This window comes from Mixophyes fleayi, chromosome 7, assembly GCF_038048845.1.
Source record: "Mixophyes fleayi isolate aMixFle1 chromosome 7, aMixFle1.hap1, whole genome shotgun sequence".
In the NCBI taxonomy this organism is placed as follows: Eukaryota; Metazoa; Chordata; class Amphibia; order Anura; family Limnodynastidae; genus Mixophyes; species Mixophyes fleayi.
In genome coordinates this window covers 9,294,874-9,322,061 of record NC_134408.1, presented here as the reverse complement: position 1 = coordinate 9,322,061, position 27,188 = coordinate 9,294,874, and the positions used below count along the sequence as shown (strand labels likewise).

The window sequence follows — 27,188 nt, the reverse complement described above, 5'->3', positions numbered from 1 at the left end:
CCCTCCAGTCACGCCCCCACTCCCGGAAACAATCTTCCAGGAGTAGTAAAGTGTGCCATATAAATGATATCATAACATGACAATAAAAACAGTACTGTTTTTTTTATCTCACTAGGCACTATTTTAATCCAGAATGGACGAGGAAACAAAAAAATTATTAGAGTCCATGAAGGATCTTAAGACTAAAATGGGGAAGGTGGAAGGGATCCCACTCCCAAAAAGCACCTGTGAAATCTGGGAACAGATACATAACTTTCAGGCACGTGAAGACGACATCCTTATTGCTACATATCCTAAAGCTGGTAAGTGGCTCCAAACTAAGTGACATTATATTTTGGTAAATTATATTGTTATACCAATAAGGCCCAGCAGGGGGCAGTGAAGGAACTACAGGGAGTGCAGGGGTTGGGTCAGAGGATAGAGCGGCACCTCCGGGACCCTACCGTAATTTTGGGGCACAGAGACGCACTGCTCAGGACCAATCAAGATGCATGAAAATCAGGTAGTTTTGTCTACATTCTCCATCGCTTTGAAACTCCTATAAATAGGGTGTCCTCCAACATGATTTTCTTGTGAGCGCAATTGAGGGTGCAATACTGCACCAAGGTTGAATTGAGCAAGATACATCCCAATACGCCCAGTTCCAGAGGGGACAAACTTCTACATCCTGACACCTGCCACCTTCTTCATATGCTACGCCCTGCACTTATCTGTACAAAGTGAAGCAAAAGCTCAGACATAGACACAAAGCATCACTAGAGGGGAAGAAATGTCATTTGATCTACAAATTCCGAATGTTTGTAAATGACCCTAAATATCTTATGGAAAATGTATTTGTTACATTCAATAGTTAAACTGATATCACATATTTGCTTTTAGAGTAATAAAGTTTCAGTGTAATATCACTATGTTTCACACAGTGCTCAGCGGCCGTGTGATACACAATGACAATACTAGTCCAGCCACTAAAATATAAAATCCCCGTAATTATATTATACACGTGACATGCTGGATGGCTTTACTGTGAACTGGGTACTTTTAACCTACTTTTTTTTAATTAATTTTTCTTAATATAAACAATTATATATAATCAAAATAACAACACTCTATAATCAGAAGTATAATATAAGCATTTAAATAAAGAAAAAGGAGGAGGGGGGAATGGTCATACCTACCTGCTGTACCTACTGTAGGACTAGTCCCTTCTCTTCCTTCCAGAGAGGTCTATTTTGCACAATTAAGGATCAGACCTATTCACTAGAATCACAAAGATCCTAGATTTCTATGAACTTTTGCTTATCCTGCCTCCATATCTAATTAAAACATGTACTTAAAAGATGAGTTCATCTTGATGGCGTCTATTGAGAGTTACTCCAGGGCTATAACTACAGCCTAAATCTGTGGTGTGACCACACTATAAGCCCTCTGGGGTTTATCCCCCTCTCTATATTGCGTCACTGTGGCAGTGGAAACACCAATATAAATTTAAAGCTACCAGACCAGCGTTGTACACCTTCAGACAGAAGTTCTCACCATCAGACCTGTGACAAATGTCCAGCTGTCTGTGTACTAATCTCCTATCTGAGTGTATTGGCCTTATGTTATCAACACCTGAGCCACTCCAATAGGATACTGCTGCCATCTAGTGTCTATCCTGCCACATTACATCTTGTGCGTATCCAGCTTTCACATTTTGATACTGTACAATATTAACAGAGATTTTGCATGACAAACAACATGTAAACTGCTACCTCATCCATGCCTGTAGGCTTCTGTGCTTCTTCAGTTTCTCACTGGCTGCATATTACCACAGCCCTGCTGACTTGAGGATGCCTGCCTGACACTTTATTTACTGGGCCATACTCTAACCTAAATGTTGCTCATACCATAATATTTGGTACCATACCTACCTACAAGGATATCTTCAACATAGGAGGTGTCCACCGCAAACAGTTTGTGTAACCTAGTCTTCCTGAACATCATGGATCCTCCTAAAAAAGTGAAACCTGACGAACCAATTCCTACAGTGAATTTCTTTGGCACTGGTTCTGCCGCATCTTCATCCACCTGCTCATAGACTGTATCCACCGTCTGCCTAAATCTCGGAATGCCCCGGATTCTGCACCTAAGGATACTTTACTATGGGTCCACTTTTACAGAATTAAATAACAGATTCTGCAAGCTTCTTTGCCCTCTTCTCCAACTCGAGTGGAACTGGGCGATTTACAATTGTATCTGGATATATCTGCCGCTACTCTGGCCAAGAACGGTCGTTTCACCAGAACACGGCGGCTTTATGATTGGCCAATATCCAATACCACTGGGGCTTCCTGACTAAATTGCTAGTCCACAGGAATAGTACTTTTATGGCTATACCGACCGTCTTTTAACAAGACCATGCTGTTGCTGAAATATTGGAACATCCAGATATAATACCCAACTCCCACTCCTAAGGCAAGTCGAGTCGCCAAGGAATGGTCTGTAGACACCATGTAAGACTGCTCCTGCTCACTTCACTGGTCGGAGCTGAAACATCTTATACTGATCCATGTCGGTATAAACTCTGTATTCTCCTAAGGTACATCAGTTGGTGAATCCCTCTACCCTGTTTCTGGACACTGTCTTCTCCTTCCCCATGGAGGTACTTCAATCTCCAACTCAACTGTTATGGTCTATTATGTATTGACCTTTGTTTACTGCTGTTATGGTGTAAACTGTATTAACCAACACTATAATCAAGGATAATGGTTAAATTTGTCTCTATAAATGCGAAAAGACTCAATTCCCCAATAAAAGAAGAATTGCCCTCAAGAGCTTTGCGGGCCAAAAGTCAGATATTGTAGCTATCCAGGAGAATCAAGATTGGGTAGACCAAAGATCAGTTGATCGAAGTGTCAGTGAAGTTGGCACAATGTACTGGACTGGTACCTGCCATAAATTATGACAGATCATCTATGGATTTTGCTATTATTTTCACACTTGTTTAGAATGGGACTCATGGACAGTTGTTTTCTCGGGTTTTTGGTAGATCTATTTAGCACACAAATATCAACTTTAAATTTCAGTGTACAAATAAGCTATCAAGTATTTGTGTGCTACATGAAAAAACAGTCAGTATTTAACTTATGTGCAAAACAGAATACTAATTTGCACCCCTTGCATTGTAACATGGTTTTGTCCAGGAGACTGAACTAATAAGTTTCTTAAGTTAAGATCCTTAATGAATCAGGCCCCTTGTTCATTGATCCAAGAGATGAGGGTGATTGTTTGAGACCCAGCCCTTAAAGATTCTTTGTTAGTTGACCTAGTGAAGGAACAGCTGGATAAGTAAAAGAGCAGTCAGGAGAGGACAGTGTCATTCAGAACAAAGGCATGTAGGATTTGCCGAAGGAGACTGTGATCCACAGTGTCTCAGGCAGCATTGAGGTCCAGGAGAAATAGACAGCAATGACCCTTGAATTTGGCAGCAAGAAGATCCTTAATGACCTTAGAGAGGGCAGTTTCAGTGGAGTGGAGGGGATAAAAATCAAGGTGGTAAGACAGTAGTTGAAAATCTACTCAAGGAGATTTGAGACAAAGGTCATGAGAGAGATGGGGCTGTAGTTGGAGAGAGAATCTGGGTCTAGGGTTGGTTTTTTGAGGATGTGGAGATGAAGTCATGATTAAACGAGAAGAAGGTATGACATACTGATGATGGTCAGAGAGGTGACAGAGGAAGTTTAAGTCAGTAATACCACAGAGATGCGTGAAGACCAGTACGAGGGTATGGTCACCATAGTAGGAAGGCGAGGAGATCTAGCCAAGAGTTGATGAGAGAGAAGTCTGGAAGCAGCAGGCTGAGTGGGGATGTCAACCAAGATGTTGAAGTCACCCGTCTGTCATTTATGTAAAGTACTATTTTAGGGGTTAGGGTTGGGCTTAGGATTAGGGTTAACCCTAACTCCTAACCCTATTATCCCTAACACTCCTAACCCCTAAAAGAGTACATACTTTACATAAATGACAGGCGGGTCCGTCCATCGCCACTATAAGCCAAGTCGCTTTTCCTATTGACGTCATTTTCTCAAGCCGGCAAAACAGGGAGTCGTGATGTGAAGTCTTCTGCAATCCGGTAAGTAGGTTTTTTCACAGGCCGGTGTAGTCTTCATTCGGAATCCTCATGTCGTTCTGTTCTGTGTCGGGGTAGTCAGTATCGTGAAACTGACTACCACCGTTTGTTGTATTCATTCTTTTCTGTGTGTATTGTAAAATGCTTAACCAATCAAAGCTAGGCCGAGACATCTCCACATGATATGCCAGGGCGGTGTCTCAGATGCTTTCTACACATGAGCGGGAATATATTCTTTGTTATCAGTAGTGTACCAATAGAGAGTCTGAAATTATATTCATACCCTTAAATATAAGTCGATTCTAAGGCCCTTTGTTCTCTTGAGTATAAAAGCTGGAATGCAGCAAGAGAGACGTCCACCTCATGACTGGAACTTGATGAAGAGAGGTTTCCTGATGTTTTTTCCAGCTTTCGTGTGAAAAGAGGGGTCCTGAAAATTGACTGTTACATGATTATATTGTGAAAATCAATAATGGAAGCTAAGTATTTGATTTATTTTCACTTTTAAATTATGTTCACTGTAAAAATAAAGGTAAACTTCACAATAAATCTTGCATTCATGAGTCATTAACTCTTTGAAACTGAAAGAACCTCATTCAACCTGGAACAGTGTCATATGCCAGACAAATTACACTAAACATCTCTGGCCAAGGATACATGGCAGAAAATTAAAAAGTGTTGACTATGATAAAAGTCTGTGAGTTATTTATTACTTTCTTTTGAATTTAGAAGACCTGAAGGAATTTGACCTTGTGTCTTCCCTATCCACCAGTATATACATTCATTACATCATCAGTCTTTTCTTTTCCTGTAACACAAGTGTTTACACATGACATTAGCACTTATCAAAGTGGCATTGCCCTGTATGAGAAATGTTGTCCAATAAAATGAATGCAGTGGACCTAAGAGCTGACGTTTTTCCAATTTCTTTCCATTGATCGCAAATAGAGAAATGAACACTACAATTGTAAGTAGCATTAATGCAACAGTTTAAAATGCTCAGTTATCCTACAGTGTTTTTTCAGCAACTATAATTGGGTAAAAAGATCTTAGCCTCCCAGTGATAATAGTCATCAGCAGCTAACACCCTCAACTCCACCCGCATACAGAAGATCACTCACTTCCATGTTGGATATTCCATAATGCACCTCTGGTACAAATCTCCAGAAAACAGTCTGTAATTTTACTCTACGCGTTTCACAATAAAACTATAATTGCTTTCCCAGGAGTGTGATGGATTCCCAAGAGAACAATGGGATGTTATAGAGGGAACAATGAATAATGAATGTATCCACTAAGTAGAATTCTTTAGATTGCACAGAATGGAATAACTAAAACTATGATCTAGAGATACAATATAAATATGCCATGCACAATCCAGATGATAAAATTCCAATGAATTCATCACATGGTTAATGTCAGAAATAACTAGTCTAGAAATATAATTAGACCATTATAATTAAAATGCCAAAAATTCAGAGCAGGAATCTATAGTATTTACATATTTTCACTAGATAAATTGTTAATATAAAAATATATACTCATATAGCTGTACGGTGCCAACATTTTAAACAAGAGATTCATAATCCAAAATTTCAATATATATAATCCTAACAAAGCAGGGAGCAGCCCGGCGAAACGCGTTGAAGTTTCAACGACACCACTTACTATACAGGTAGATACAAGGGGCTGAATATGAAGAGGTGAGCAACCTATTCCATTGCCAGTCATTAGTGACATCGAACTATTATACCCTATTCCATACTTCCAATACATGCTAGAAATAGAATATACATTACTAGCATATATAAAAAGTAAGAATTAAAAACTGTTCATAAGAAGCATTAGTGCAAATTAAGTTGTCCTCATATTAAAGAATATTTTGCTAGATTCAAAATTCACTAGAATAAGCTAGGGATCTTGGGCCTGATTCATTAAGGATCTTAACTTAAAAAAACTTCTTATTTAAGTCTCCTGGACAAAACCATGTTACAATGCAAGGGGTGCTAATTAGTATTATGTTTTGCACATAAGTTAAATACTGACTGTTTTTTTCATGTAGCACACAAATATCAACTTTAAATTTCAGTGTACAAATAAGCTATCAAATATTTGTGTGCCTCATGAAAAAACAGTCAGTATTTAACTTATGTGCAAAACAGAATACTAATTTGCACCCCTTGCATTGTAACATGGTTTTGTCCAGGAGACTGAAATAAGAAGTTTCTTAAGTTAAGATCCTTAATGAATCAGGCCCCTTGTTCATTGATCCAAGAGATGAGGGTGATTGTTTGAGACCCAGCCCTTAAAGATTCTTTGTTAGTTGACCTATAACCCTTCCTTTAATGACAGGTAGGCAGACATCAAAGGCGTCTTAGCTGATTGATGATTTCTCAAGACACATCATATGGTATTCGGAGCATGCTGGTTATTCAGTAACTATATTAGTGCTTGTACAACTACCCAATTCTCCACATATTAGGAACAGCACTTGTATTGCTCTATGATTAGGATCATTTATTAATTAAGATTCCTTAGGCTGCTAGTACATGTGTATTCATATTGATACTCACTTTACCAGTGGTCAAAGTAAATGGAATGTGACGGCAGTATGAGCAGTGGCAGTGTGACATACCCCCGTATACCCCCCCCCCCTCCATCTCTGTGGGTATGTATATATATATATATATATATATATATATATATATATTGTAACAAAAGGAGGCATTTAGCTGGCAATATGCAGAGAAAGCAGGGAAGTAGAGTAAAACATTGGCACAGTTATGTACCTAGGTGGAGATTAAACCAGGTAAAAACATATGTGTAGTTTAAAAATGGTTTACTTACATGATTTAAAAGCTGCTTCCTCTCAGCAAACAGACAGGGTGGGTCTGATAGTCTAAACAGAGCCAGGGATGGGCGTTTCCTTTTAAAGAGAAGGTGGGTGTGTCACCTGTCCATCAAGCTAGGCCTGTGGGAGGAGTGTCAGGTATAAAACCCTGCTTGTTTCATTGTTCAGGGAGATCAACGCTGGGCTAGCTGGCTGATCTGGACAGAGAGCTGGACTATGTATAGTAAGCGTTGAGGGTCTCCATAATTGCTGTGCAAGTATACGGTGCCAAAACATTATTACCATCCTGACAATAAAGAACCATAAAAAGGAGGAAGTTGTACGCGTGTGCTTCTGCAGTAGCGGGCTCTTGCCACAAGATATATATATATATATAATGTAAGTGACTGGAATGTGATAGTGTAACAATGAAGGTAGTAGAAGTGACGGTATGACATACCACTGTATACCCCCCACCTCCACCTCTGTGTGTGTGTGTATATATATATATATATAATGTAAGTGACTGGAATGTGATAGTGTTACAATGAAGGTAGTAGAAGTGACGGTGTGACATACCACTGTATACCCACCGCTTCCACCACTGAACTATACTTTATACAGCAATGAGAAGTGCGCATAATTATGTCTGTATTTACTCTTATTATATGCTTTTAATATTGATTTTAAAACAATTACATATTAATTTTTTATTATATACATCTTGTATTTGGGCATTTTCTACAATATAAAATGTATTATTCATTAGAGAGCAATCTGACATACTTGCATGCCGTTTAGAGAGCCCCCTCCCCTACCCAGCCTATAATGTTGGGGTTATATATATATTTACAAAGATATATTGACATGTGTAGCACATTCTTCAGCATTAGCCTATTTTGTAAGAATAAAGAGGTGAAGTAGGTGATAAAATTAGCTTGATCAGCAAATACAAAGAAATATTTTCTTTAAAAATACAAAGTACAAAGGACCTGTGTTTTTGTCTACGCTTCATGTACTACAGACTTTTGGCAAACTATCTATTATAGATAACACATTTGTTATCTTCAGACGTTAAGCTACTGTATTACCCTGTCCTTGTTATATGTTCCCACACTCATTATATTGCTGCAGTGTATAATAATTATGTGCTGGTGGAAGGAATATAGTCATTGACTCTTAAAGGGACGCTCTCATGAAAATTGTACCATATAATGCAGTGATGGACAAACTGATACACATCGGGGGGCGCATGGTGCGACCCTCTTACCTTCGAAAGGGGATGCACATTTCCCTTAATCTCAGTAATAAGTTAGAAAAATATAGTTAATCCAATAAAGAGACATCTATCTGTAACAACATATCAACAGGCATTTTATATAAGTGTTACTGTGAAGGGTGCCCCTAGTGGCCTAAGCTGCAATTACATGCAGTCTTTGTTGACAGGGCTAGCTGGTGGGTATAGGCAAACAATACCAGAGGACCTCCTCAATTACACGGATGTTTAACACAATCTTACATGTGGGCAGACTCTAGTTTAGTTGTAGTGCGATGCGGTGCAATTAAAATTGGGTGCTAGGCCTTCTCAGTTCAACACAGGAAAGGTACACTTTATTTCACACCTCCGGTACATATTGTAAACAACGGTCTCCTTCTTCACATTGTCATCAGCAGATGTTTACGCTATCTCCTCTCATCACTCACCTGCCTAGTACTTATAAATGCACAGCATGGTACATACCAGCAGTAGTCCCACAGACTTTTATCACAGGTCACATCACACAGGCGTCCTGACTGAATTCAGCTCACCCGATCACAGACATAAAGATGGCCATCTCACAGAACCTCAGGATCTCCATCCCACTCCATCCCACTCTCCAGGGACTCTCTCTTTACATGAGGTGCAAACAATTCCTCATACAGGGACTCCTCTGCCATGCAATCTCATCCCCCTCACAGCCGCACTCCCAAAGCCATGCAGCACCGTGCAGCGATCCCCCACTCACAGTATGGTGGCCCTTTCTAAGGGGACTACTCCATGGGAATACCTGTAGGAAGGGGCTCTCTAGACTTCTCTCATACACTTCCCTGTGGTGCCTACACTGTGTGTCTACTGCGATGATGCTGCTTCTAGGGCGCGGATCCCCCCTGGCTGTCTCTTACTGTGTCTTTTTACACTGGCTCTATTACATCCACATGACTCCTGACAACCTAGCCCTGGACAACCCCTTAGTTTGGTCCTTTAACGTGTCCCTGTGGAACTCGTCGCACAACCCGACACACAACCCACATTCTGTAATAGGGTCCTTTCTCATTGGAGGTCCAGCAGGGCCCTCTTAAGAACATCTTGGGTCCCCGGTCACAGCAGTGCACCGGGGCCCCTATATATGCAAAAATATATATATATATTATATATATGGGCCCTGCAGCCAGCGGGGCCCGTCGGAGGCAGCAAAAAAAAAAAAAACCTGGAAAAAAAAAAAAGACAATACTTACCTTGCGGTCAGCTGGCGATCCGGCTCCCTCCATGTTCTCCTCCTCCGTCGCGCTCCGCAATCGATGTCGGGCGGGCGTGATGATGTCACGCCCGACATGCACTGTGAGCGCTGCATGGAGGAGGAGACCATGGAGGGAGCCGGATCGCCAGCTGACCGCAAGGTAAGTATTGTCTTTTTTTTTTTTCAGGGGTTTTTTTTTTTTTGCTGCCTCCGATGGGCCCCCCTGGGCTGCAGGGCCCCCGGGCACCTGCCCATTGTGCCCAATGGGAAAGACGGCCCTGAGGTCCAGCCTCCCTAGCGGAGTCATTCAGTTGTGGTCTACCACTCTTTCAGTAAAATAATTCTTTCTCATATTTCGACTAACCCTGACATACTCCAGGTTTAGCGCCAGTCCTCTTGTTCTGATACCCCCCTTCCTCTGTAGAATGCATTTCTCTGATACCTTGTTAAACCCTTAATATGTAAAAGAAAGTTTCTATTATATCTCCCATCTCCCATGTCATGTTTAAATATATTATTATGCTGTGTACAAATAGTGTAAATAGTGTAATGCAGTCAGATAAACAAGAGAGAATAATATCTTATATCTATTATTACTAAAAGCAAAAAGCCCTGATGTATGTCAAACTCTATATGAATCCTACATTCCTTTTCTCCTCAGACATTGCAATTTTTGTGTTATTAATTTTATATTTAGCTTTTGGAGTTCTGAGAATTGTTTAACCATTCCTCGACTCTAATTAGATCATCAATCATTTTAGTCACATGGCCCCTGGTGTTTCATTCCTGTAGCATAACTTTGTGTTACTTTGAAAAATTAAAACATACTTTCCCTTCAATAATTGTATTAATGTCAACAATACATTTTTTAAAGAAGGTTAGTTCAAGTACAGATACTTCAACCAAAATCACATGCTCTTATCCACCTTCGAACCATATCCCAATCATTACAATTTATTTATCAGTCTTCGACATTCATGGGTCCACCTTGGGCTATTAGATTAGTCACCCAATCAAAAATATAATTCAGATTTGCTTGACATGACCTCCCCCAATACATCCATGCTGTTTGGAATCTTGTATGTTGCTAGATTTGAGATATTCTACAATACTTCCTTTCGGTGGTGTTTCTATTAATTTCCACACTATCGATGTCAGACTCACTGGTCTCTAGTTGCAGCCTATTCTCTACTTCCACTCTTGTGAACCAAGACTACTTTCTTTTCCACTCCTCTGGGACTACTACTTATAGTGACTGGTTGAATAATTCTGTTACTGGTGTAACCAGCAGCCCTTTAATTAATTTTAGTATTCCTCGATGTATTTGGCCCCAGTAACCTGTCTACTTTTAGCTATGATGTTCTTCTCCTTCTACTGCAAATACTGCTCAGAAATACCTTGGCTATACCATTGTCTCCCTATGTAAGACATTTGCCTTCTTTCTTTCGAATCATTCTTCTTTTCTTTTGCTTTTCTCCTCATACTTATTTCTAATCAATGTTTCGTCCCCTTTACTTCCAGATTGTGCCTTATTCTCTTGAGCCTGACCTTCACACGTGAATTACTATCTCCTGCTTAACCAGAAATACTACTTAAACTTCATTCTTCTTCTGAGTCCGCTCATATTTCCGTAAATTAATCATTTTCTATAATCTTACAAAGCTTCCTACCAGCTTTGAGAACCAGATTTGTTTTTTTAACCTGCCTGGCACAAAGCTTTGCTGCTTTTCAATCATCCCCACTGGTCCTGTGGTCTATTCAAACAGCTCCACTCTGCCAAAGAATCATTGATCTTCCATCTCTACACTGTCAGCCCTCCTGGAGTCTAACTCTTTCATTTATATGTGGTATGTGTCCTCCTGGGCAATCTGGGCTGGGAGTCATGGGGACATCTGCCCCCTGGGCCAGTCCCATTGTTGGCTTCCTTGGGCTGGGTCACTAGTCCATCTGCATTTTTGTTCCTTTAAAATATTCCGAATAGGCTGCTGAGTTGAGCCTTGCCCCCGCCAGGCTAAAATTTACCTTCCCTCCCCTGTGTGTCCTCCTCTGTCCTTATACTAAATTATACATCAGAGGTCGGTGTCGTTGATGGAACAGGGCAATGCTTGATGCTCTCTGTTACCAAGAGTATAAACACATGTTGGGGGTCACTCCGTCAAAAAGGAAATACGAGATTCTTAATGACCACGAATAACAGACTTGGAGAAAAGTACAAACCAAAGACAAGGAGGACTCTGGAAATCAGGGAAAGTGGGCAGGTGAGTGACACAGGTGGTGTCTGACTTGTCTTGGCTGCTTGTTCAGCAGATTATACCTCTAATCTATATCCTTCTGCACTGGGTGTTACCTAATCTCTGGTACACAGCATTCAGCGTTCAGCACATCAGGTGTATGATACACAACACTCATGTAGAGGAATAAAAATCATCACTTTATTAGGTATATTAAAAGAAAAAAAATCATAGCACAGAGTTATACCACAGACTAAAAATTACAGAATATTACAATAGAGTAACTTTAAATAGGGCATGTATGAGAAGTATGATGCAGAATAAATCAGCTAAATCTAAAATTGTAATTAAATGTTAACTACGTGTTAACCTCAGAAGCTGCTTCCCGCACATTAGTCTTTGCTATGGCGATCACAAGTCTAATTTTTTGTTTACATGCATCACTTGGCAACAGGGCCGCCATCAGGGGGGTATGGCCAGTACAGCTGTGAGGGGCCCAGACAGACTAGGGGGCCCGGAAAGACCTCTCCGTCTGTCTGGGCTCCCTGGACAGTCCGGACTCCTCAGTCTGACCGACCGTGCTGCCCCTTCTTCTCTGCGGTGCTGCAGCTCCCAGGCTCTGATAGGCTGGGAGCACGGTGCAGTGGCGGGGTGACGCCGCGCTCCCAGTCTGTCAGTGACTGGGAGCTGCAACACCGCAGAGGAGAAGGTAAGTTAATTGGGTATTCATTTGATAGGGGAGTACGGTCAATCAGAAATGCCAGCCTTCTAGAGAACATATTGCCATCCCTGGGTCAATTTATTACATGACTAAACAGGTTAGTTTTCTGTTGTTATTTCTTTTATTTTAAGAAATTCTTTTGTAATAAATTCTTATATGTCAGTTTATTAAGCTTTTTTATACCTTACGCATTGTGACATTTTTCATCACCTTAAACACCATTTAATAATGTTCTGTCTCTGTGTTGTTAAAGGATTCACATGCTAGTTAAGTTTGGTTATTTTGTAAATGCTACATTTAAAGCAGATAATTGTTTGGTTAACAGTAACTCTGATTACATTTAAATTGTGATATATTGTGAGAAAAGGAGGTACTGAAAAATTCCTGTATCTGTTATTATTGCCACTACAATAGTTATTAAATAGGCTTCCATATAACACTGTGATTGCAAACTTATGTCGGCAGCCTGAGGTGGTGCCATGATGTGATGGAAGAGGGGATCCTGAAATTAAAATCCACAGAGCCTAGCTCTGCATATTAGTGTCCCTAATTTTGTGGGGCTTTATTCATCAGGGTTCTCCCCTACACAGAAGAAGGTTACTCCACTGACTGCTACTATTCTGGTATGGGGTGAGGCTTTTGTGCTTAAATGAAAAATGATAATTACTCAGCCAATTTACATTCTTCACAAGTACGTTTAGCCATGAAGTAAACGATTTATGTAGGCATGCAAATTATCTCTGGTATGAGAATATGAGAATTGTTATGGAATCTGTGAATAAAGATGGGAATCCACCTTTGCGCCCACTTCCGAAGCGTTCTCTTTCTTTCTCAATATCTGCAGTTCCAGAACATACTTACTGCTGCACTGTCCAACATATGTGTACCTAAACCTAAATTGTTTTAATCATTTTTTAGTTTAAATTTTTTGGTCTCTTTTTATTTACTTGTAGTCCCTGAGCCACCGGGTACCTCAGTGTATCATCAACTAAAAGACCAAAATGTTGCACTAAACATGCACTCCTAATCCACTAACATATACTATAATTTGTTAAAATTCTGAATCTTTATTAAATCACTAATTAAGTATCTGTATAATGATTGATTTCTTTCTAACTGATCCCCCTATTTTTAATGGTGATGATGGTGTTGATGATGGTGATGATAAGGGTAATAATGTTATTGATGATGATGATGATGGTGTTGCTGATGGTGATGATGATGGTTGGTGATGATGCTGTTGATGACAATGCTATTGATATGATGGTGATGATGGTGTTGATGATGATGACAATCTCTGATCTTTTCACTTAGAATGGACTCAGAAATAATAAAGAAAATCGTGCAGGAAATGGAGTACTTCACAACTCCAGTTACTGAAATTGAGGGGGTCCCAATGTACCAGATCATCAGTGATGTATGGGACAAAATATACAACTTCCAGGCTCGAGATGGTGACATTGTGGTTGTGTCATATCCCAAATCAGGTGAAAGACTTTTATAGGTGGTTTCAGCAGTGGGAAGAATTCTTAGCAGTAACAGTAGAGAGCAGTTCAAATTGCTGAAAATATGGTTTAATGTTCTGTGTGATCTCATAATAGGCACCACATGGATGCATGAGATTTTGGATCTGATACTTCAAGATGGGTCCGTGGAGAAGAGCATGCGAGCCCCCTGCTTTGTGAGGGTGCCATTTCTAGAGATGGCATACACCTGTAAGTGCTTTATAAAACATATGCTTCACAGTAAAGCACGCTGGGAATGCAAACAAGTAGTGAACAAAGAAATGGAAACTAGGTAAATGAAGGTCACCAAAAATATTTGAAGCATAGGCTTTCACATAGGTGTGGCTCGTGCATTAAATAAACAAATAATATCCCAGCATGCTCAGGGTCATGTATAAAGTGCTGGACTGTCCTGATTGTCTATAATTATGGCTAGCATGGCACAATATTTACACATTCATAGCATGTCACATTCCACTAGGAGTAGAGTTTCCACAGACACATCACATAGGTTACATAACACAGGCATCATAAATGAATTTGGTTCACCCCATTGGAGATCCTCCAAGACCTCCATCCCAATAACCAGGCACTCTCTCCTTTTGCAAGGCAAAAAACATCCCCTCTTCAGGGACACCTATGCCATGCAGTCTCTAAACTCCCAAATAGCTGTGCTGAACCATACAGAGACACTCCCTCACATTATGAGGTTCATTCCATGGGGGTACTCCATGGGAATACCTAATAGAATGAGATCTCAGATTCTCACACTGCCTTTTCCCCGGTAGTGCCAAACACAGTGACTGCTGTGGGGGATGTTACTTCTGGGGTACCCCTAAAGGTGGGGATCCCCCTTGCTGGTTAGTTGTTATGGCCCTTTCAGTAGTTGGGGCTTTTCCCCTAACTTTCTGTCAAGTGGCCTTCATGGCACCTCATTTCCATATATTGGGACACCACCAGGCTATAGGAAACCCCCCCGTCTGGTGCCTACTAAAAATGTGGGGTCTAAACATCCCCTAATGGGGTCAAAAATGAGCCTCCCATAGTACCCACCATGCACCCCCTTTTCCTTTTTCTATTCAGGTCTTGGGGCTTAAAATAACAAGGTTCTCTACCCCCCTTTTTTAATCCTATAGGGGCTATTAAAAATGTGTGCCTCACGGCATTAGCCATGCACTCCCTACTCTGCCAAGGGCTCCTGGGACCCCCCTCCTACCTTCCCAGGTCCTGACTGGAAAATGGCTGCACTCCCTATCTGTGGGGAAACCAGAGTCTTTATAGACATTGGTTCCCCACGTGAAGGCCCTATCTCTGGCACTGGTACTATAGCATTGTTGGCCTCGGCCTATCCAATGTCTGCCTCTTCGGTGACACAACCACATATGTCACTGGTGCCCTCTCAACTAGATGAGGCACTGCTCTGTACTGTTACAACCCCCCCAGGGGGCGGGGCCATAAGTACTAATGCTATATGCGTCATATATCCACCTGTTAACCGGTGGCACCAGCAGCCAGTTTCCTAAAGATCAGTACAACAAGAAAGCAGAGCAGGATACCATAGCGGGGTTGAAGTGCATAGATGATCCTCACACCTGGCAATGAGCGATTGTGAGTTCAGTGATGCAAAGAGCACAGACAGTGGTTTCCGGTGGTTGTGTGATGGGGTGCATTGCCTTGGGATGGCTTGAGTGCATAGAGGCCATACTGTCTACATGTGGAGGCCTAACGGCCTATTAAATGAGTTCCATTGGTGTTTCAATTTTTTTGTTCACTACCTGTTTTGCATTTTATGGAAAAATAAATCTGGAAATATGGTAATTCTGCCTCCCAGCCCAATTATGTATGCCAGCTACTATAATCATAGCACCTAATTGAGTAATAATTTCACCATGAAAAGGTCAATTGGGCATATATGGCTGCTAGTAGAGTGAATGCTCAGTACATTCTAGTATCTATCTACACTTGTAGCTATGCTATACTCTATATACTACATATATGTGTCATGTATGTTCTGCAGAATAATAACTAGATATCATGTTTTCTAGCTCTGGAGGTTGCTAATTCCATGCCGAGTCCCCGTCTGCTTAAAACCCATTTGCCCGTACAGCTGATGCCACCGTCCTTCTGGGAGAAGAACGTCAAGGTGAGTGAGGGACGGACCACAGAACGGATAGGGTGGTCTCACTAAATTCAGTTTGTTGGAAATTGTCTTCAGAGCAGAATGGTTCACTTACAAACCACAATAACCATATTGCTTCCTTATTGGCACAAGTGCACTTTCTTGTCCATCACAAACATTTGAAAGGGCACAGCCACTTCACAATTGTTGGAAGTGCCCCATCTAAATCAATCTGCACCTACATTGGCAGATGCCCTGGAAACGTGCATGGTAGAAACAAATGTTACCTCAAAGTCCAACCTAATAATTCTGTAATATATTTTCCGCCTACAATACTGCTTGGTGTACCCTTATTTACATTTTAAATTAATCATAAAAGTGATGGTACATTGGGATTGTCTTTATTGCCTATCACTTTTGCTTGTTTAAAGGTTTTTACTACATTAGTCAACAATGCTAAACACTGTGCCACTGTGAAACCCTTCTGGTACTAGTGTTGTGCGACCACTTTCTTGGGGTGTCCTGTTGTCATGCAATACCTCTCTCTCTGTTGCCTCCTCTTCTACCCAATCTATGGTGTGGGTGCAGCATCCTCAACCAGGGGCTCCCCTGAATACTTAGGTGGTTAAACACAATGAACATGCAGTGGACACTAGGGCCGTGCTGTGCAATTTATTTTGTGTTGTCACCTTCCGCACTAGATAGTCATAAGAGACAGAATCAACCAATGTCACTTTCTAACACATACCTCTAACATTCATTAAGATGTTTATTTAATTCCGTATCCTAATTTTATGGGGTGCTCCCTGTGTAGTATATTCACGTAATATACTGAACACAAAGAAAAAAAATACTACTTATGAAAGGCACTCCCACTTTAATATTATGCTTATTATAACGGATATTTTCATAAATCAGTTAGTTCAACATCAGTTGAAAGGCTTAAATATATTGGATATTTCATTGCTTTGTCCATGATAATGAATGCAAAACCTAAATAACAGACACAATTTCCTAAAAAGTAACTTTTATTTGACACAAATAAAATACCTTAAAAGCAAAATGTTTAAAATATGTATATCAATTATGAGCATCGGTTTAGAAAATTACAACATTCTGGTCACTTAACCTTCATATTACTCTTAAATGCATTAATAAGCATATTGAGAGATTTATATTTCTATTAGTCCTCAATATCAGTCTCAGGGTGAGTGTCAGGTTATATAGTGTGAGATACCATCATACGGTACACTAATGATCTGTTTCTTTTAATGTATAGGGATCTTAAAATCTCTAATTTCCTTTTCTATTAATGACCTTTATATGTGCTATCTTAATTATAGTGTTCTCTATTCAGTATCTACTTATAAATCTCATTGGCACATCATATACCAAATTAAAGGTCTTGGTCTGTAGATTTGGTGTTGTAGTCGGTTGCATCGTTCCGGAGTTATTTCACAAAACGTCCGCCCACCACTTACAACAATGCATTATCAGTGTCCTCTAGAAAATGTGACAGTTGGCAATACACCTGTGCACCTGCTAGTTGTTCTAGGAACTGTGACAGTTAGTGAACTCTCCCTGTGCACCTGCTGGGTGATCTGGCACATGTGACCTGCTAGGTGGTCTGGTAATTGTGACAGTTAGGGAATTCTCCCTGTGCACCTGTTGGGTGGCCTGGTACATGTGACGTTTTGGGTGCTCTGTAAACTGTGAAATAGTTATTTGCAGCCCTTCTTGGTGACCTGGAACATCTGGCCTGCTGGGCGGTCCTGAAACTGTGACAGTTATTTGCAGACCTGCTGGGTGACCTGGAACACGTGACCTGCTAGGTGGTCTGGGGACTGTGACAGTTATTTGCAGCCACAGATATCTGCGCATTTTGTAGGGACCATCGATTGTAAGCTTGCGAGCAGGGTTCTCTTACCTCTCTGTCTGTATGTATTACCCAGTATTGTCTTATTAATGCTTGCTCCCAATTGTAAAGCGCTACAGAATTTGCCGCTATATAAATAAATGATGATGATGATGATGATGACCATGCCCAGCAATGTAACTTATACATATATTGCAGTGTAGAAAAAAATTCTTTAGTTCCTTTAATATAGTGATTGATAATATAGTTATTTATTCATTATACTCCGTTGTTAAAATGTCTACATGTGATGTAGTGTGTCGTGAACATAGAGAACTTACAGTTATTTATAAAAGGGTTAACCCCTCACATAATTGTGGGGAATAAGGTGTAAATTATTATTATTATTATTATTATTATTATTATTTATTTATAAGGCGCCACAAGGTTTCTGCAGCGCCGAACACAGTACAAACAATGGACAGTACAGGGAATAACAGTACAGAACAATAAACGAGTAATACCGAGACTTCAGATGCTCCAGGAAAATCAAGAATATTGAGGTTGGAGCAGAAGAGAAGGTAGAGAGACAGGAGGGAGAAGGGCCCTGCTCATTAGAGCTTACATCCTAAAGGGAGGGCAACAGACAATCGGCACAGAGGGAGTCAGAGGAGGGGAGCAAGCGCACCCTCCTCTGACTCCCTCATAATTGCAGTGTAAATATGGTATATCAAATTAATTTATTGATAATTTGAGCTACTAAAGTGTAAAATGTGCAGCCAGAGAGTCTGTTGTGTGTGTTTTCGGTGGCTCTGCACATCCCAGAGTTAGAAGGTAGTAGTGTCACCTGTAGCAGCTTCAAAGGCCCCTGCGGTGAGATATATCCTGGCCTAGGATGGAGTTTTAACACCTGAATAGACTTTTAGGAACCGCTCAGCATGGTGTCTGGCTCAAAGAGACCATGTGCTGACTTGGCTATATTTTATATAGACAAGAATAATGCAGTTTTAAAATATGTCACTTAAAATCTATAAAAGTAATGATTAACCACATATTCCTCATATCATGATGAAGGGCTGCTAATATGTCGAATTAAGAATTCTGTTACACAGAGAACTTGAGGAAATGAGTATAAAACTGACACCGTGTACCTAGGCTTGTTTGTTATCAATAGATGGGTAAATTCATAGGGGATCTACTAATACTAAAATTGGGTCTATGTGAGGCTCCACAAAAAAGTTAGGCCACATAGTAGAATTGGGTAGTAAATCAGGCAACATGTAAAAGGGGATTTAAAAAAGTGTCAAAGACCACAACTCCCCAGGAGGTGGGGAAAGGTGTAAAATCTGAGACCAGTTACAGCAAATTGTCAGTCTTTTGGGAAAATAAGTCCACATTGATAAGCTGGCCATCTTCCTAGCCAATTTCTCATGGCACAGATTATACAACTCATGTAAGTTATACTCTGAATATAACCCCTTTTATTTTAAACTGTTTTGCTTGTGTATGTTATGTCAATTGTTTATTTATATATATCTGTATGCCCTGTACCTTTGTATATTGAATCTATAAATTTAGTAAGTGGTGTATTTGATACTCTAACGAATCGTTTAGCCTGTTAAGAAGAATATAGCTCAACCAAGTTAACCCTTTGAATGCCAGTGTGTGAGTTGTTAATAGATTTCACTAACAAGCCTAGTGTGTGCTTGAATTTACATTTGTGTAACAGTCTGGAGGTGTGAAGAGTTAACACTTTGATTGCTGGTTGGGCTCTGCTAACCTGTGGGTAGCCAGAAGCCTTGTGTGCCAGTGTGGGACAGTATTATGGGGTCCTATTGTCCATATTTAATAGGTGGTGGCAAACCTGAAGTGTGTGGGGATGTGAGAGCGCTGTGTGGGGGCAATTCAGTAGGTCTATAAACTGTGTGATAGGTAGAGAGAGACTGCGGGCTGGAATCGTTTGTAACCTCATATAGCGAACACCCCAAAGTCACGGCAGCTGGGAGCGTGTTCGTGACATAGTGCATAAACAATTCTATTAATAATGTAATTTACTCATTACATTTCAGTTTAATTTAAGGCAGTTACCACTGGGTTTCTCTAGTAATTTATTACTTGAAATAATGTCCTTAGGTAGCCTAGGCAGTGATGCTAAGTTTCAGTTCGAGTTCATATTATAAAAGTGTTAAGTGTCCAGTGTATGAATGTAATTTATGCTCTATAAGATTGGACATTCTTATATCTTTATAGTATACAAGTGTTCATTCATATCATCATGCTGCAGCGCTGATGTGGAATGTCGACCGGCTGTCATGTAAATCAAATCCACCCATATGTGTTTAGCAGTGTGTAGTTTCACTACACACAATGTGAATTGCCCTCAGGTTACAAATTTATGTGTTGGTAATCTTTAGCAGCTTTAATCATGATATATTGTCTCCCAGCCTGCAGCAATAGGTTTGAAGAGATAGTGTAATTATTGTTCACAGTTAATCAGTGCGTTGCTCACTTTTCTTGCACACATTCATTCATTCTTTCATATCCCTATATATTGCTGGATTTTCCAGCTTGTATGTGTAATTATCTAACCAATCATTATATTGAGGTGTTTTTGAACCCCATTTATGTCCAATTTAATTTGTATCTATTATTCAGTTTAAGACATATCATTAAGATCGGAAATTGACTATTCAGATTTGTACAGCTTTACTGTATAAGTGTACCAATCACTAATATAAATTACTATATTGCATATCAATCACTAATTTCTTATTCTTATCAATAGTGTTAGCTAAGTGTTGAGTATTCTGACTGTAGTTAACTATCCGTGCTCATAATGACTTTAAAAACTGCTCAGTAGCATTGATCTACCTAACTCTTCTCTCCTCTAACGTACATTTCACTTTGCTTTGTCTAAGAGCCAAAGTGCACTGCAATGTCAAATAAATTGTTGGGCACTTACTTGGATTTTCACCCTAAAGTGGGTGTTTTAGGGTAGATCAGGGCAGGGTTTGGGTGAATTGGATGCTGGGGTTATTTTGATCCTATTTCGCTGGTTTGAATGTTGGGAGGTATGCAGATCTAAACATTTACATGTATTCTAATTTGATTCCTATTCAAGATGTATTTATAAACCTGATGATTTGGATTTCTGGTATAAAGTGTACATATTAATCATGTCTACTGCTCTGACAGATTGTATATGTGGCGAGGAATCCTAAAGACTGTCTGGTCTCCTATTATTTCTTCCACAAGATGGACAAAACCATGCCAGACCCTGGCACCTGGGAGAATTTCTTCTCAGCGTTCCTGTCTGGAAATGGTGGGTCAGCTGAACCCTCCTCAAATATGACTAAGCACCATACCCTGACCATACTTGGTGAACTTTATGGGATTTTACTGATTTTAACTGCTTCACATATTAAACCTCCAGTGCTTTGATCATTTTTATTTCTATTTCTATATCTATATTTTTATTTCTATTTCAGTCAGCATCTCCCCAAACTGCTTCTGCATGGGTGAAACCATTACCTTTTTGGTTTATGGTTTCTCCTGACTCCTGCTGGGAATATAAGGCGCCCAAGCTACTTATCATAGGTAAATACACAAATGTCCTCTGCTCTGTTGTAACAATGTCTTCTCCGTTTAGTTGTCTGGGGAAGCTGGTTTGACCATGTCATCGGATGGTGGAAGTCAAAAGATAAACAGCAGATACTCTACGTCTTCTATGAGGACATGATCGAGGTAATAAAGATGTCTGCAAATGGTTATACTTAGTCGATTATGGTTCACTCAGTGCTATCCTTTAACAGGATCCCCAGCGTGAGATCCAGAGAGTGATGAGATTCTTGGGTAAGGAACTTCCTGAAGAAGTTCTACAGAAGATTCAACACCACACTTCATTCAGTTCAATGAAGGCGAACCCAATGGTCAATTTTGATATCCTCCTACCATTGATACATGACACGTCCATCTCAGCATTCATGCGCAAAGGTATGTGACTATGCTATAGCAGCCAAAAAAGAAAAAGTAACCTCTTACACTTATTAACTATATAATATCAAATAAAAATTAGAATGGAAGATTCCCAGAGCAGGATGTAAAGTGGATTAGGAGGGATTGATATCCTGATAGAAATTATTTTAAGATATATGGTAAAGATTAGATCTCCCATCCTAGACTAAGTGATGCCGGTGCCCAAACGGTGCTCAGCCCCTTGGCTTCTGGCTGCACATGGACAGGTGGCAGACACCTACCCTGCACAGACTGATCCCAGCATGGTTTGACTATGGGGACTGGGCACTCATCAACCTACCACCAGACCTGTGAAAAACTGTTTAAAAGCAGGTCTAGTAGCCCATGCAAATTGTACATTATTGTGCTATATTTGTATTCCCTTGGAACAGCTCTTATAACAGATGACCGAATAAACACAAATACTGTTAGATACCACTTGTTCCTGCGACAACAACTGTCTCTATACTGCTGTGTTCCTCTGACCAACAGATAAAGGATCACACTATAATTCATTCCCCGGCTGTACTCAGTTGAGCTCAGCATTCCTGAGTGCCACAGGTTGTCAAAGAAGTGTGAGCAGTACCAAGCACCAGTGAAGGAGCCTGGTGGTGGGAACAATTACCTTCCTAAAACTGGAGATATCATGTTGATGTGCAGACAGTGAGTGTCTGGCTTGGCCAAGCGGTAGCAGTATGACTAGTCAGCGACATCTTGTTGCTGATACCTAGCAAATCAACTAAAAGTGTTTTGGAGCGAGGTGTCAGAGCCCATCACATCACAATACCTGTTTACTCTAAATATGTTCAACCAGTTGCATCAGGAATCTGAATGCTACAGAGCCAATGGGAGGCTGTTACAGGGCTTTGCCCTGTAGATCTCTAGAGAGGTATTACAAGGTTAATAACCGACCAGTGTGCAGATTGGTAGATTCTGCTCAAAGCTTGGATATGTTCAACTCTACATGTAGCAAAATTGAATCTCCAAACCATTATCATCATTATGTATCGTTGCACCATCCCTTCAGTACCCGTAAGAGATACACCTCCTGACAGGTGTATATGCACCTACATCCAAGTCTTATTGAGTCACAGTTATCTGAACATACCATTACTGTATTTGGCCTATGCTTTCCTACCACTTCCCTCCACCATTCACCTTCGTAAGTGTAATATGTGCCAATATCTGATTAAGGACTTATCCATGCAATATTTTGGTGTACATGCGTAGTATGTAAATGCATATCTAATCTAATCCCAGCACCCATGCAAATTAACGCAAAGTCTCTGTGGATTCCATTACTGTCATTTAATTCCTGGCAGCTCTGTCTGTGGAGTCCACCAACTGTACATAGATCAACTACACACACTTTCTCCAAGCTCATCTCTATTGCTCCACTCATTCTGCTTCCTCAATCTTCTCTCTCTCTCCCTCCCTTCTTCTTCAATCTTTTGGTAACCCCCTAAATGATGTACTCTACTCTAATAACTCACTTACAGGGGCATTACAAGTTGTCACAAGTATGATACAGTCATAGCAAGGGGGCTATAGCTAGTGGACTCAGCGTCCCCTCAGCACAGTTATTGGATCATATAAAGATGATGCATTAATCGGCATACACATTGGAGTCAGATGTACAGGACACAAATAAACAGTAAGTAAGTAAATTAAAAATTAAAGGCCTAACTCATAGGCTGTGAGGAAGCGATGGTCAGAGTTCAAAACAGAGTATAATAAACAGGCAGTGTATAACCAATAGTTAAAACCTTTAGCAGGATCTCAGGTCTCTGGGAGTAAGTAAGCAACAGCAAACATTCCCAAGTGTATGAGCAGCGGTCAAATCCTTTAACAGGAACCTAGCACTCTGGTGAGTAACAGCAAGCAACAGTGATCCGAAAGATAGCAAGGGTCTGGTACAGAAGTCGCAGTCATACAAGGTGCTCAGCAAACGGTAGTCAGAGATATGGCTGGGGTCAAATATGCAGGCAGAAGACAAATGGAAGTCAAACAGGGTAGCCAAGGTCTAAAGTACAGTCAGCAAACAATGTTCAAACAGGTATAGCCATGGACAGTGACACACAATATTATTATTATTATTATTATTATTATTATTATTATTATTATCTTTTATTTATATGGCACCACAAAGGGCCCGCTGCACCGTACATAGTGCATAGGAGAAAACAGAACATGGCATACAGGGCATACAGGGAATTACAAAAACAAAACAAAGAGCAATTGAATTGACAACCTGGTTGAGCACAGGTAGAGCGGGCAGAGAGGTATTGGTGAATAAAGAATGCTTGGGAGCCAGAAAGGGAAAGGAAGAGAGGTGGGAAGTGACCTACAGTAGGATGGGCCTGAGCCCAGGAATGTGGGTGCAACTAGCAGGACCAGAGCCAGTGCGGAGAGGAGGGGAGAGGAGGAGGGGAGAGGAGGAGGTCGAGGCAGGAGGCCAGAGTCGAGATTGAGGAATGAAGCTGGGGTGCCGGAAGCAACAGGGAGGTGACAGGTGGAGAAGAACATAAGACTTAGAGGGCCCTGCTTGCAGGAGCCTACAATCTAGGGGAAGGAGCAGAATACAGGAGACATCAGGGTGAGTCGGGTAGAGGGGATTAGAAATCTGAACTGAGAGCAGAATAAGGGCTGGTGAAATGAGGGGAGGAAGAAAGAGGGTAAGGTGTAAAATTATAAGAGAGGAAGGATAAAGGTAAGGGAGGGGAGGGGAGAGGTTAGACAGAGGAAGGGTAGGCGATCCTGAACAGGTGTTTTTATTGATTGTTTGAAGGTATGTGGGCTAGGGGATAGCCTGATAGAACCGAGGGTGGTCATTCCATAGAAAAGTGGAGCACTGGAGTAATCTTGAATGAAGGAGTGAGTCGAGGTTACCAGATGGAAGGTGAGACAGAGGTCGTTGGCTGATTGTAGAGAGTAGAAGGAGTATGAATGGAGATGAGGTTGGAAGGATAAGTGCCAGTGGAGTTGAAAAGGGCTTTGTAGGTGAGGGAGAGGAGCTTGAAGAAAATTTCTGTCGGAGGGGTGCTTGACAGAGAAAAAAGGCAGAAGTAGAGCGGTGAGAGAGGAAGATTAATATCGCTGCAGCATTGAGTGTGGACTGAAGAGGAGCAAGACAGGTGCAGGGGAGGCCAGCAAGGAGGAGTTTGCAGTAGTCGAGATGGGAAACGATCAGAGAATGGTAGAGAGTTTTGGTGTCATTACTGGAGAGGAAGGGACGGATACGAGCTATATTGCGGAGATGAAAGTGGCAGGATTGGATGAGGGATTGGATATGGGGGGTGAAGGAGAGGGAGGAGTAAGGATGACACCTAGGCAGCGAACTTGGAGGATTGAGGAGATTTTGGTATTACCTTAATTGCAGGTGTGAGTATGTAATTACTTCACTGCCTATTCTGGAAATGAACTCTCAAATTGCTCAAAGTTGATGATCAGTACAGCCATACGAATCTCAATCCCTATCGCACCCATTGCTTCCATTTAACCAGTTTTCTTCACCATATAAGTGGCTTCACCCAGAAGTCACAACTGCCATGGTGTGTGACAGGGATGTTTCATGTCTATATGTAGGTAAAAATATACTCTTGTGATTGCATGTATTATTATGATTCTGTGATGTTTGAGAGAAATTTCTGGCTATTCTTAAATATACTGTAATTCACAGTATACAGGTAAATTTTCCCCAATTAGCTAATATACTGCCTTTTCAAGTGACCTCACAGGGGAGGGGACAGAGGGGGAAAACACTAGCATTTAAAATCCATTAAAAACTATTATACCCTGTCAGACTAAAGGTATCACTTGGTTACTGAAGTACTGCCCAACTTTCTGCTTTCCCCATTTACATTTTTCGTTTGTATTTTTAAAGGACCTTGCTTGCGTAAGTTTATATTACTGTGTGATATTTTGCTATCTTATTTTTGTTTTCGCATCTTAAGCTCTGTGGCTATTTTGCCATTAAAACACCATTTAATAACCTTATGCCTTTTGTGTAATTAACAAATTCAAGTGCTAGACAGCTTGGTTATATTAAAAAGCTACATAACGGAAATACAGGGGATTGTTTGGTAAACTATAAACACTGTTTAATGTAAGTTGGATTGTAGTGGGAAATAAGTTGTGATGCTATTTTAAGTTAAGGAGAGTCACCTAAGACTTCCTCAAAGAGGGATCTTTAAAAAGAAAACTTAGTGGTGGCAGTTTTGGATTAATAAAGAATGTGAAGTATAATTTTGAGGGGTTTTTTAATCATTTTGGTCTTGTAGTGATTAACCCCTTGTCACATATACGTTATGCAGTCTCAGGTGAGTGCTACTTGTGACACAAGTGTAAACCAGGGGGTATATTTACTAAACCGCTGGTTTGAAAACGTGGATGTGTTGCCTATAACAACCAAATGAGATTCTAGTTTTCATTTATTTAGTACATTCTACAAATTGACAGCTAGAATCTGATTGGTTACTTTCAATCCCACAGTTTAGTAAATATACCCCCATATGTTGCTGGTTAGGAGAGCAGAGTCTGACTAATATGCAAAGGCTGCAAGGTAGTTCCAGAGGCTTGTCTGTGTGTTGTGATCATGTGTAGTGGTGTTAAGAGGACATGTCTTTAGTACTATGATAAGTAAGAGCTTAAACAAGATAGCTCTGGTAGCCACCATGAGTAATGACTAATTTTTGGCCGTGTAATGACATCTTTTTCTGATAGAGAATATAGTGGACAGATAGTAACATTTTCTTTATTTTCAGGAATTGTGGGAGACTGGAAGAACCATTTCCTGGTTTCCCAGAACATTTTATTCGATGAGGAATACAAGAAGAAAATGGAAGGCAGCGGACTAAGCTTCCGCACCGAGCTCTGAGAAGGATCGTTGGAATGTTCTATACTATTGTAACTGAACCTGAAGTACAAGAATACAACCCTCTAAGAATGATCAGTATAGATACATTATTTCATGATTAAATCTCATTTATATCTTAAAAACTTTCATGTTTGTAAATACCATTGTAAAATTTGGATTTCTTAAGCGACGTAATTACAAACGATCATTTTCGGAGCAAAGTCGCTCATCCGCAGTTTTGCATACTGTTTGGGCGGTTTTGCAAATATTTTCCTATCAGCAGGGGGGAAAAAACTAAATATCCAGGGGGACTTTCACTAACAAAGGGCAAATTGAAAAAAAATAACCCAAGGTTCTTCTGCACAAACCTCTCTGGGTGATAGTGACCGGTAGGTGGGGCTCCCATCATTATGAAATTACAAAAAGCTGAGACCCCAATGTGACCTGAGGGT

The 27,188-nt window shown here is 40.5% G+C and overlaps 1 protein-coding gene across 1 annotated transcript; it reads left to right on the top strand.

Moving 5' to 3' along the window:
* Positions 1-236: 236 nt before the first annotated feature.
* LOC142097282 (sulfotransferase 1C1-like) lies at positions 237-26,826 on the top strand. The gene is made up of 8 exons (XM_075178979.1): positions 237-302; positions 13,703-13,875; positions 13,990-14,103; positions 15,939-16,036; positions 21,063-21,189; positions 21,517-21,611; positions 21,680-21,860; positions 26,645-26,826. Exons 2-8 carry the CDS (start codon positions 13,704-13,706, stop codon positions 26,755-26,757), a joined length of 900 nt encoding a protein of 299 aa, XP_075035080.1. The 5' UTR covers positions 237-302; position 13,703; the 3' UTR covers positions 26,758-26,826.
* Positions 26,827-27,188: the final 362 nt, after the last annotated feature.

What these genes read in the sequence shown, in the direction of transcription:
- LOC142097282 (XM_075178979.1), top strand. Translation starts at nt 13,704, where the DNA reads ATGGACTCAGAAATAATAAAGAAAATCGTGCAGGAAATGGAGTACTTC. An exon ending in AGCGTTCCTGTCTGGAAATG is followed by an intron (nt 21,190 to 21,516) that starts GTGGGTCAGCTG and finishes TTCTCCGTTTAG; the next exon opens with TTGTCTGGGGAAGCTGGTTT. An exon ending in TCTATGAGGACATGATCGAG is followed by an intron (nt 21,612 to 21,679) that starts GTAATAAAGATG and finishes ATCCTTTAACAG; the next exon opens with GATCCCCAGCGTGAGATCCA.